Source organism: Palaemon carinicauda, chromosome 30 (assembly GCF_036898095.1).
Source record: "Palaemon carinicauda isolate YSFRI2023 chromosome 30, ASM3689809v2, whole genome shotgun sequence".
Classification (NCBI taxonomy): Eukaryota; Metazoa; Arthropoda; class Malacostraca; order Decapoda; family Palaemonidae; genus Palaemon; species Palaemon carinicauda.
In genome coordinates this window covers 29,654,704-29,667,249 of record NC_090754.1, presented here as the reverse complement: position 1 = coordinate 29,667,249, position 12,546 = coordinate 29,654,704, and the positions used below count along the sequence as shown (strand labels likewise).

General features: G+C 37.5%; 1 protein-coding gene across 1 annotated transcript in view; it reads left to right on the top strand.

The window, feature by feature from the left end:
* Window positions 1-12,546, top strand: part of hop (tyrosine-protein kinase hopscotch) — a 243,615-nt gene that overhangs the window by 167,047 nt on the left and 64,022 nt on the right. The window contains exons 19-20 of the mRNA XM_068353566.1: window positions 1,217-1,345; window positions 10,985-11,164. Of these exons, the coding sequence (XP_068209667.1) occupies window positions 1,217-1,345; window positions 10,985-11,164 (309 nt within the window). The remainder of the gene's footprint in view (window positions 1-1,216; window positions 1,346-10,984; window positions 11,165-12,546) is intronic.

Here is a 12,546-nt window from a genome sequence, read left to right as displayed (position 1 = left end):
AGCCGTCTCTAATACATACTCCCATCCTCATTACTAATTTCCAAACCCATGGCCTCCATGTACCTCCACCTATCCATCCCTTCTCGTCCCCACCTTGACATTCATGTCTGCTCCTGTGATTAGCTTCTCCTCCTCTTTCACTGTTTTAATAGCTGCCTCAAACTCTTGTCTAAATAGTTCTTTTTCTTGGTCTTGGCAACTCATCTGTAGGGCATATGCTGGAATTATATTTGCTCTCCGATCCCCTATTATGATTGAAATCTGTAAAAGCCTATCATTTACTCTCTTTACCTCTACTACTTATTCCTTCCAGATATTACCTATTGTGACCCTACCACCATTCCTTCCCCCTCATTAGCTGCTGTAATAGAGATTACATCCATTTCCTATTCTCTAGTCTCCTGCAAATACAAAATATATATCCTCCTCTTCTCCATCACATCTATTATCTCCCTATCCTTCTCGTTAGTGTACCGACTTTCCAATTACCTGGTCTGAGTTTCCATTCTGTTACTTGCGTCTTTGGCTGCAGTTATGAACCCTGCAGTTCCTACGAGGGTTGGGATTCCAACATGCATCTGAGTCATTGAAATAATTTGAAGTTGACTTATCAGTTGGCTATAAAAAGCAACATGAGATCATTTGTATTCTGTTCTGCATATCCTTCTTGAAGTCAGGATTTTTTATTCAAAATAGAAATTAACCCATATTCAATGATATAGTGTGTAATAAATGAATGGTTATTAAAGGTATTCCACTAATGCAACTGTTTATTATGCTTTCAAATATCAAATCATAATTGCCCTTTGTATGTATTATTCCCAGAGCACTGGGTATAAAGTTGGAGGATTGAATTATGAAAAAGTTGAACCCATATCATTCCACACACTTTGGCTATGCCCTCTCAAATTTTATTTTCGAAGCAGGAGTATTGTCGAAGGTAGTAGACAAGAAATTTAATATCTGATTATCTAGAAGCTTATTGAAATAAACCTCCCTTTAGGAGAATGTAGATTAATCTGACCTCAATATATTTCTCACAAATGTTAGTATCATTTAGGTCCATCTTGCAATCTGTTTTGGTATTTTATGTGAATGCATTAGCTTCCTCATAATCCCCATTGATGAAATTATACTGTAATACAATATTACATTGAATTGTTTTCATAATGTGTTGTTTATGTCTGATTGTTGATGAATTTTTCCTTTTTTCTAGGGTAACTATGGAAAAGTGTTTAGAGGAGTTTTGAAATATGCAGAAGGTAAAACAGAAACAGTAGCAGTTAAGACGTTACATACCATTGGAGATATTGAAGATCTAAAGCGTGAATTTACAATGATGAAGGTTTGTTAATATGTATTGGAAGATCTGTTGGAAATTGCTGCAATTTGCAGGTTTATTAGACATTTTACTCATAGGCTAGGAATAGCACAAGTTGTTATTGTATCACATTTTTGCATTAGTTGCCTCTTTCTGTTTTTTTAATCTAAAACTAAATGGTAAAAGATCAATGATTATATTAGAAAATTTTTATTTTGGTGATTTGATGAAAATTCTTTTAGTCATATTAATTTCTGTTGACCCCTATGGTTAGGAAAAGCAAAATCTAAATCTGATTAATAGGTGTGAATCTTATATAAAAGCTGAACTCTACCCATATCACATTTTGATAGTGAGAGCCTTGCCAGGGGCTTAAGTTTTTTACATCAATTTTTCTGGTTATTCTTTTATTATTTTGGTCTTAAAATCTTTGGTCTACCTTAAAAGTAGAGATTTTGACAAAAGAAATTTGGAGATTTATTGCATATAAGAACTATGACATAAAGCTGGTCTAAGAAAAATTATTAATCATGAGGAAAATATAGATTGAGATGGAATAACTTCTAATAAACAAGACAAAATTGGGAAAATTCAAAAGCATAACATGGAAATTATCTAATTTATTTAAATGGGCTATCAAGAGAAATTATTTACAAATAATGTATAGCTTCTAATAGTGGGTAATGAAAACTGCTGAAAGGAAGCATACAAAAGACAATGAAATTAGGTTGTGGAATGTTAGACTTTTTATATAAAAATGGAAGTTAAAGGTTTGAAGGCTACTTTCGTAGAGGCAATGGTCAGATCATTGCCCTGCCATAAAAAGTCCTGGAGACCAAACGTATATACTGTATGTATAAACAGTACTAAAGCCTCCTCTTCACCCAAGTTAGGATCATGGACGATCATCAGAAAATGATTGTTGTTGACTCAGTGGGTAGACTTTTAAGTCCACTCTCTAATCACAATAAGATTATGGTGTGATGTGTTAAGCTTTAACTCATAGATTACAAAGCCTCAGATATTGCCAGTAAGCTACCACATCCCTAAGGAAACACTTCCCACCTCAAATTCTTTCAGTACAAAACCCTGGAACTCAACTCCTGATGGCAAAAGGCTGGAAAATGGAGCCATAGAGAAAATAAAATTTTTCCAATTTTAAGAAAGATTTGTCCAAGAAATAGAGTGATCCTTGACTTATCTTGTCTCAACAAGCACATCAGATAGGACTCATTTAAGATGTTGAGCATTACAAATATGTCAAATATTACACCAAGAGGCTTGGACTTATAAGATAGATCTAACTGTTGCTTATTGTCTTGGTCCTATAGCTCCCTACTTTTGACCTTACCTAGAGTTTCAGCCTCGAAAGGAAATTGTACAGGTACAAAGTAATGCCATTCGTCCTCAATATGTATCCAAGTGTGTTCACAAAACTAAAAATGTCAGTGATCAAATCAAACTGTAGTTACAAGGAGTTCAGGTCATTGCTTCTTTGGATAATTGGCTACATAAAACTGAGACAAAAGAATTATGCCCCATGTGCCCAAATTTGGTCTTATAAGTTCTACAGGACCTAGGATTTTTTATCAAGGCTAGTTCAAATGAGGATATTCAAGTGGCTAGATCTTCAGTGGAGCCTGTCAAAATCTGCCCTAAGCTTTCCAAAGGTATTTCAGAAAAGAATCTTACTCATGGTCAATACTTGCCTTTGGCATTGTTTCTACTTCATATAGCAACTGGAGAAGGTCTTGGACCTAATCTGGTTTACTTCAATCGTCGACCATGTTGAAAGACCTTGATTAGTTGTGGAGGAGGTCAAGACAGGAGGTTATTCTTACCCAATTACTGCAAAAGGATTCTCAGACCATGGAACTCACCAAAGACACTCTTCATGACGATCCCATTGGTCCCTCCCTGGTATGCATAATTCTTCACACATAAGCATCCAAGTTGGGTTGAGTAGGTTATTCAGAAGAGACCTATGTGTTTGGGAATAGACCCCTCAGTTTAAAACATTTCAGGTAAATGTGTTGATTTTCTTAACATTACATCAAGCTTTTCATGGACCATCAGACTGCAATCTGTGTCTCACTAGAGGAAAGCCATGTTAAAGGACTGAATTCAGTAATTCTCCAAATTATGAAGTTCATTAGGAAGAGAAATTTGTTTCTTACTCTGATCCATTTGGTAGTGGATACCTTGTCCAGACCGACAGCCCTTGACACATTCCTATACTCACTTGGGTTTCCATTAACAGCTACACTTCATATTATATTACTTAAAAATCCAGTAATAATGCTAAGAAAGCTTCCATCTACTGCTAACTTGAAGTAGGAAAATATGGTCCTCATGATTAACACAGCCAAAGGTAGCTTTAAAATCAAGGCCAATCATACAAACTTCCTGAGCACAATCAAGGGATTGCTGTACAGCATCGGAAATTGTAAGAAGGGTATCATATGCTCAAGGCTCTTACAAAAATCAAACTACAAACTAAGGAACAGATTATTGCCTTCAGCATACCTATTTAAACATTTTGCTAAAAGGTCATTAAAAAATTATAGATAATATGGGAGGTATGGAGTATAATTCTATTTGTGCTTGGTGTGGCTGTGAATAATATTAATTTATTTATTATTATTATTATTGTTATTATTATTATTATTATTATTATTATATTATTATTATTATTACTATTATTATTATTATTATTACAAGCTAAGCTATAAACCTAGTTGGAAAAGCAGGGTACTATAAGCACAAGGGCTCCAACAGGGGAAAATGTCCCAATGAGGAAAGGAAACAAGGAAATAAATACAAGAGAAGTAATGAACAATGAAAATAAAATATTTTAAGAACAGTGACATTAGATTAGATATTTCACATATAAACTATAAAAAAATGAAAAAAAGGAAGAGAAACAAGATAGAATAGTGTGCCCGAGGGTACCTTATGGAACTATCCAAGACTAGTAAAAAATAGTTTGGTTTTGATTATTGAATAAGAGTTTAATTAGCTGGTTGCCTTTCCCGTCTGCGAGAGAATCTTCCTTTTTCTGTTTGGTCTCACTTCCAGAGGACTCCACCATTGGAATCCCCCATTCCCTGCCATTACTCCTAAGAACAGGCCTCGTCAGCAGTCTTGTCTCGTTAGAAGACTCGTCTTACCTACTGATGTAGATCCTTAGAGGTCCTTTGAGAATGGGATTCATCCATCCCCTGCCCTTAATCTTCGGGAGCAGGCCATCGGATTCGTCACGCTTAGTTGACTCATCTGCTAATCTTGGTAGAAATCTTGCGAGAACTCCCTCGGTGACTCTAACAGACACATGTGAACATCTTTCACAAAGCAGTATCTTCATGCGTGGAGACTCTCCAGCTCCTCCTCTCTAAGTCTTTTCCGGAACAGGTTGCAGAGGGTGTCTGGATTCCAGCATAGATCTTTGGCTTTGCCCTTTTAGGCAAAATGCACTGTAGTTGGTATCATGGAAGTGGTATCCCTCCCCTAGATGCCACTATTCCAGTATTGGAGGAGCTCCTCGTTTACCATCGGTGGGAAAGTTTCTCTCGGTCTCGGCAATGAAAGGCCACCGCTATTCCTTGAGCCTCGCCTTCAGACCGAAAGGAATTAACCTTTCTTTCACGTCGGCCTCTCCCCTCCTCATACAGAGTTTCATGCCCACAGACCCTTTGTTGGAAAGGAGACCTCGATCCCGGACTTCCAACAGCAGATGTTCACCTGACCTCGATGGCAGGTCTCCTGTTCGTGTTGGCTTCAGCCAAGAGAGTCGGCGAACCCCATGGGCCGCCTTAACGTCTCTCATTCATGACAATGGGCCAGGTAAAACTCGACCTTATTTCTGGCAACTCGGATCCCAAAATCCGAACCCTTTAGTGTGGGAGTCATTTACAGTATGACCAATGATCCAGATCAGCGGTTACCATGCCAAAGCGAAACTGAAGGCCGTACCTCAAGGAAACTACAAAAGCTCATCCCTGAACGTCGGCCCTCTTCATCAGCTTGGGGAAAGTCAAGAGAAGGATCACCACGAACACATTCTCGACTCAGATTTGCAAGGTCATGGATCAAGCATCGAATCCTTATCCTTCTCCTCCTAGAAAATACCGAGAGTTCATAATGTTAAGGACAAGAGTACTACTTAGTGTTTTATAAGACTACTCTGTGACACAGGCCTTGTCAGTGGGTGTGCAAAAGAGTCAAAGGATCTTCACCGCCACTTTCTGCAAGACGTGACCCACAGGAACGTGGAGATGTTCTCCATGGATCCTGGGATGGCTACACAATACATGGTTTAAAAACCTCAGGCTCCTTGATGGGCAAGTAGCAGATGAGGGAGGATAGAATTTAACCATGGTTAAGTCTGGGAGGAGTGACAAATCATCACTGGCTCTTTCTTTCTTTCATCTTCCACCCTGTAGGGTAACAGTACCTACATTACCCTACAAAGCTGACCTCCGCTTTCTGCTGGTAGAACCATTTCCCTTGTGTAACCTGGTATAGATAGATATACTCGTTACTTCCCAATACCCCCTGGCGAGGTTGGATTGGGCAACGTCCATGGTACCCTTGGGAAAGTGTGGATGACTCAGAGAACTCTTGCCTGGACTAGTCACATTGCTAGTATCACAAGCACACAGTTTATGTAGGCCACTGACCATGCGTAGTATGGTATTTAGCAAGGTATATGGGTTCCTACCAGTTACGTGCAGAGCACGTACGGAGAAAACCCCGGGTCAAATGCCAATAAGCTAGATTGGTGCGGACTTTCACTCTCCTAATGGGTAAGTCATCCACTATAAATAGCGTTGGTTTGTATTAGTGACGGAACAAATGAAAAATTTAAAAGTACAGTAACTTGTATTTACAGTATACAAATTGCCCTGCCAGCACTTATCCCCCTAGAAGTCCTACCTCCAAGCAAAGTGGTTACTCAGCCCAGGTGTGTGAGTGAGCTGGGTAGCAAACTACCCCCCCGCCACCCCACTAATTAGCGGGTGGATGGTTAACCCTCGCTAAAAGTCTTATGGCTCGTCTTACAGCTTTGCCAAAAGTAATATCTCCTATAAATAGCTACAGGTTTGTATCATTAGGAAAAATACAAATTACTTCAAAATTTGTCATTTCTGCTAGAGTCCACGCCAGTTTGTAAAGATGAATAAAGGAGAAAGTTTGTGTTAAAGAGAATTTTGACCGTAATTTTGATTAAAAGATGAGAGGTTTGCTTCTGTGTACTGCAATAATAAGAGTAGGAATTTTCCTCTGAGCTTCATTTATTTGCTGTGCTCATGCATGCAGGATGATGCTTAGAGCTAGAGCCAAAGGCTTTGTTCATGACTGCTGCTCTGTCACTATCAGCATTTTTCCCTTTTTGGTTATCTATTTCCACAGTCTTCTCGACACTCTCAGCCTTACTTTTTGCCATTAGGCATTGTAGCAAACAGTTCTGTTTAGTAAGTTGTGTTTGTAAGAATTCAAGTTTCAAAGTATCTGTGGATCCTTGCTCTCAGAAAGTACAAAGGCCTATTTCTTTCAAGTCATTTGCTCCACAGTTACCTAACTCCATTATACAACTGCACTTATGCATATAGTGTTTCATAGAGCTTACACCTTATCCTTACCTATATAGTATAGCCCTTATTTTCTATTAATTTAGGGGTATTTTTTTTCTCCTTTGCAAATTTATGCTTCCAATACAACAATTCGTTCAGTTTCATCTTTCCATCTTCGATGTCATATTCCAATGTAGCTATGTTGACATCAGAATTTTTGATAGCAGTTGCTCACCTTGGTTCTTGCCTGTCAACACACTGGCTGCTTCTCTGTATGAACTTCCATTTGTGATTGTTTACAAATTGCATACAGTCCTTTGCCATGTTTCCTTAATTGTGACATACAAAACCTCTACCTTCACTTTTTCTAGTCTTCTTTTGTTTGCCTTGTGTTATTATATTTACAAGCCAAGCTCAACCCTAGTAGGAAAAGTAGAATGATGTAAGTGTTAGAACCCCAACAATGATAGCACTTTGTTGCAGAAAACAAAGCAGAGAAGCAAAAGGTTTACTAGGAAAGGTGAAAAAATAACAATAAGTATAAAAACAATTATAAAAAATGAAATGACAGTAGGGATGGTGACATTAGGGATGGTTTTGAAAATTAATATCAAAGTTGAAGATGGAGAAAATTATGAGGATAAAACCACTTACTGATAAATCACCTTGCATCTTTATCCTTTATATTAAGCCTGCCCAAATACAGTTGGAAAAATCAAGAGGAAGATCAAATTGACAGAAAAGTGTTTGAATGTAGCCTCATTTAAGAAACATTTAATCCAAAACACTAAACGATCATGGTACAGAGACTTTGACATTATCCTATCCAATACTAAATTTGTTTTATTTCAGAATGTCCCACTCCTAAAGAGCTGCTTTCTATAGCTAAGCCTCTTCTACTTGTAGAGAGTGAACAAATAGCTATTGAACAATTATAGTACCTAATCACGTAGTGTGCAGGTTTTGTCAAATGTTAGAAGATACAGGAGAATATTTAAGAAATATGCTAAACTGTTCAGTGTATGTGTAGATTACAAGAACTGAACCTGGAGAAAGATGCAGCATTAAGTATCTGCTAAATCTTTAAAAGAACTTATAATTCTAGTGGTTGGCTGGTACTTTAACCAACTGTGTAGTCCTTCAGTATCTGGTTAACCCCACTAGACTTCATTGACATATCACCCTGCAAGCTTCACCACCTCACAAGTGTCCAATAGTAGACTAGTCGAAATATCGTGAGACTCAATCTGTATGTCTCAAGTCTTTTATGTTTGACATTTGCAACTTTACCAGATTTATGAGCTAGTGATGGAGCACATGATGGGCCTATAAGTCTACTGCTGAGTCATCAGCAGCAACTGCCTGTTCACCCATGGTCCTAGTTTTGGTGCATAGTGGCCACAAGTGCTAATCATATGCATATGTTTGGTCTTTATGACATTGTATGACAGTAAAGTTACATATCCCTTGCCTCTGCTACTCATGAAAGACCTTTAAACTTTTAGTTTTTTTTTCCCCAGAAGAATAGTGCCACTATAGCCAAACAGTTACTGAGGTACTTTCTGTTACATAATATAATTTTGAGTCAGTTTTCATTACATTTCTTTTTGCCAAGAAAAAGATAAGAAAAGTAAAATGAATCATAGATCTCTTTATGGAAAATAAATGGTCAAGAAGAAATAAAAAATAAATTGTATGAAACAATAAGTGAAATATTGCCTAAGAACAAAGGTTAAAATATATAAAACAATATAGTTTATTATATAAACCATTTAAAAGATTATTTTTTGTAGGTATTAAAATTATGTACACGTCATTCAACATCACCTATCTAGAGTTATTAGTCTGGATACTGGAACCTCAGATGTACTGGAACTTTCTTCAGTAAGTGTATTACGCAGGAATTTTGGAATAAACAATTGGTACAGTTATTGTTTTAAACAAACAACTGTAATTTTTACATCTTATGAAATAAAAATTACTCAATGATATGAATCTTTATAGAAAATACTAGAGTATATGACTCATCAGAATTGATGGCTAAATATTTAGGTATATATACATGTATTGTACCACTATATAAGGGTAAGGGAGATGTGCATGAGTGTTGTAATTCAAGAGGTATTAGTTTGTTGAGTGTAGTTGGAAAAGTGTATGGTAGAGTATTGATTAATAGGATTAAGGATAAAACAGAGAATGCAATCTTGGAAGTACAGGGTGGTTTTAGAAGAGGTAGGGGTTGTATGAATCAGATTTTTACAGTTAGGGAGATATGCGAGAAATATTTAGCAAAAGGTAAGGAGGTGTATGTTGCGTTTATGGATCTGGAGAAAGCATATGATAGAGTTGATAGGGAAGCAATGTGGAATGTGATGAGGTTATATGGAGTTGGTGGAAGGTTGTTGCAAGCAGTGAAAAGTTTCTACAAAGGTAGTAAAGCATGTGTTAGAATAGGAAATGAAGTGAGTGATTGGTTTCCGGTGAGAGTGGGGCTGAGACAGGGATGTGTGATGTCGCCGTGGTTGTTTAACTTGTATGTTGATGGAGTGGTGAGAGAGGTGAATGCTCGAGTGCTTGGACGAGGATTAAAACTGGTAGGCGAGAATGACCATGAATGGGAGGTAAATCAGTTGTTGTTTGCGGATGATACTGTACTGGTAGCAGACACAGAAGAGAAGCTTGACCGACTAGTGACAGAATTTGGAAAGGTGTGTGAGAGAAGGAAGTTGAGAGTTAATGTGGGTAAGAGTAAGGTTATGAGATGTACGAGAAGGGAAGGTGGTGCAAGGTTGAATGTCATGTTGAATGGAGAGTTACTTGAGGAGGTGGATCAGTTTAAGTACTTGGGGTCTATTGTTGCAGCAAATGGTGGAGTCGAAGCAGATGTACGTCAGAGAGTGAATGAAGGTTGCAAAGTGTTGGGGGCAGTTAAGGGAGTAGTAAAAAATAGAGGGTTGGGCATGAATGTAAAGAGAGTTCCATATGAGAAAGTGATTGTACCAACTGTGATGTATGGATCGGAGTTGTGGGGAATGAAAGTGATGGAGAGACAGAAATTGAATGTGTTTGAGATGAAGTGTCTAAGGAGTATGGCTGGTGTATCTCGAGTAGATAGGGTTAGGAACGAAGTGGTGAGGGAGAGAACGGGTGTAAGAAATGAGTTAGCGGCTAGAGTGGATATGAATGTGTTGAGGTGGTTTGGCCATGTTGAGAGAATGGAAAATGGTTGTCTGCTAAAGAAGGTGATGAATGCAAGAGTTGATGGGAGAAGTACAAGAGGAAGGCCAAGGTTTGGGTGGATGGATGGTGTGAAGAAAGCTCTGGGTGATAGGAGGATAGATGTGAGAGAGGCAAGAGAGCGTGCTAGAAATCGGAATGAATGGCGAGCGATTGTGACGCAGTTCCAGTAGGCCCTGCTGCTTCCTCCGGTGCCTTAGATGACCGCGGAGGTAGCAGCAGTAGGGGAGTCAGCATTATGAAGCTTCATCTGTGGTGGAAATGTGGGAGGTTGGGCTGTGGCACCCTAGCAGTACCATCTGAATTCGGTTGAGTCCCTGATTAGGCTGAAGGAACATAGAGAGTAGAGGTCCCCTTTTTGTTTTGTTTCATTGTTGGTGTCGGCTACCCCCCAAAATTGGGGGAAGTGCCTTGGTATATGGATGGATGGACATACACATGCACACGCAGACACAGATTCAACCCTTCCAACCCTTTCCGAGATTGTGGTGTCTGATTGTACCTCTCAGTGGACACCATCTGACCAGAGTATGGCTACACCATCTTGCCCCTAACCTAGGGGAGATTATTACATTCTGATTAACTAGCAAATAATTTTCACAAATTACAGGCTGAAACATGAATCATTCAAATTATAATATTTTCTGTAACTTGCTGGAAGTTGAGAGAATTAAATTGGAGTTTGAACAATTTATTCGAAGGGTTTTCGACTCAGATAGTTTATCAATATATCATTTTCATTAACCAATACTTGTATCAAATCTTGAAACCTGTCATATTTACTTGAAAGTATACAGTAAAAGAAAACCTAAACTTGTGAAAACATTTTAACACAAATTTGTTTTTCTTTTAGAAACTGAAGCATAAAAACATAGTCCAACTGTGCTCTGATCTTGTGGAAACAGAAAATGGAGAGAAAGTGTACATGGTTATGGAGTACTTACCTCTTGGGTCAGTCAGATCACACATTATTGAAAATAAGGAGCGGATGACCACAGCATTGCTTCTAAAGTTTGCAATGGACATTGCAGAGGTAAGGTTATATATTTAGACAGTATATGTGCTCAGCTTTCTTATTTGGTTTTCTGTAGTCTTTTCTATTTGTCTAGAATCAGAATCTGCAATAATGCCAAAACTGTGATCTTTTTACTTTTTATGTAATATCAAATTAATTCTAGAAAATTAATTATTCACCGTAACAAAATGTATGTATGTTACCTTAAGATCCATGGGCATATGATGTGAATTCTACTATTATAGTTTAATCATTTTTATATGTACATTTATCATCTTTAATTAAAGAAATAGGCCATAGTAAAAGATATACTGTATAACTTCATAGATAAAGTTAGTTTTTCAGTTCTCAGAAAATACTAAGGTTACCATTACATATAGATATTGAACTCTTTGAGGGTTTGGGGTATTTGTTAAGACAAAGGCTCATCATCAGCTTTAAGAGAAACAGGTGAGTAGTTATGGAGTAGAATTCAGAGTTTTTGCAATAAAAAAATTCAGTACAAACCTTTTACATTTGCTGAAACCTTATTGTTCATGTATGCATTTTTCAGTCACTATAATGACGAAAAATCACATTTTGTTTTGTTTTATGAGTATATCAGTGGCTTTTAGACCATAGATTACTATTATACAAAGCTTTGCAATTTATCTGGGACTAAGAAAATTGGACAGCCTCCTCCCCCATTTTGATTAATATAGATATCTATACTGTATGTCTGTTTAATTTTATTTGAATTAAAATATTACATTTCATTGAGAGATGGCTTACAGTTACTAGTCAAGGTTGTTCAGTCCTAGGAGAGACTTGACATAAGTAGTTAGGCTGATGCCCAGTGCCACCACCATTTCTTCTCTCGTCAGGCTTTTAGCAGCTCTGCTTCCATTCCTCCTTTTGACTTGATGTCCCTCAATGATTTTCCATAGCTCTTTAATTCCTGACACTATTCACATAGGACAAAGATGATTACTGGAGAAAGAAACCATCCATCTGCTCTAGTATAGCTATAATTAGCTTGCAAGTATGAAGGAGGAACAGCTACCATTTTGATGTTTTTAGGATAAAGGTTCAATTTAGAATATTGCTCAGTCAAACATAATTTTTTCCATTGGAATTAGATGGGTATCTTGCATTATTTTCTTATTTTTATGAATTTCACCTGAAGTTCATATAGCTTTTTGTAGAAGGCTATATGAACTTCAGGTGAAATTCATATGAATAAGAAAAGAATGCAAGATACCCATCTAATTCCAATGGAAAAAATTATGTTTGACTGAAGAAGATTCTAAACTGAATCTATATCCTAAATACATCAAGATGGTAGCAGTTCCTACTTCAGACTAGAGTATGGACACAATGTGGCTTTGCTCTATGTCCATCGCATGGTACTTTCGTTTTGT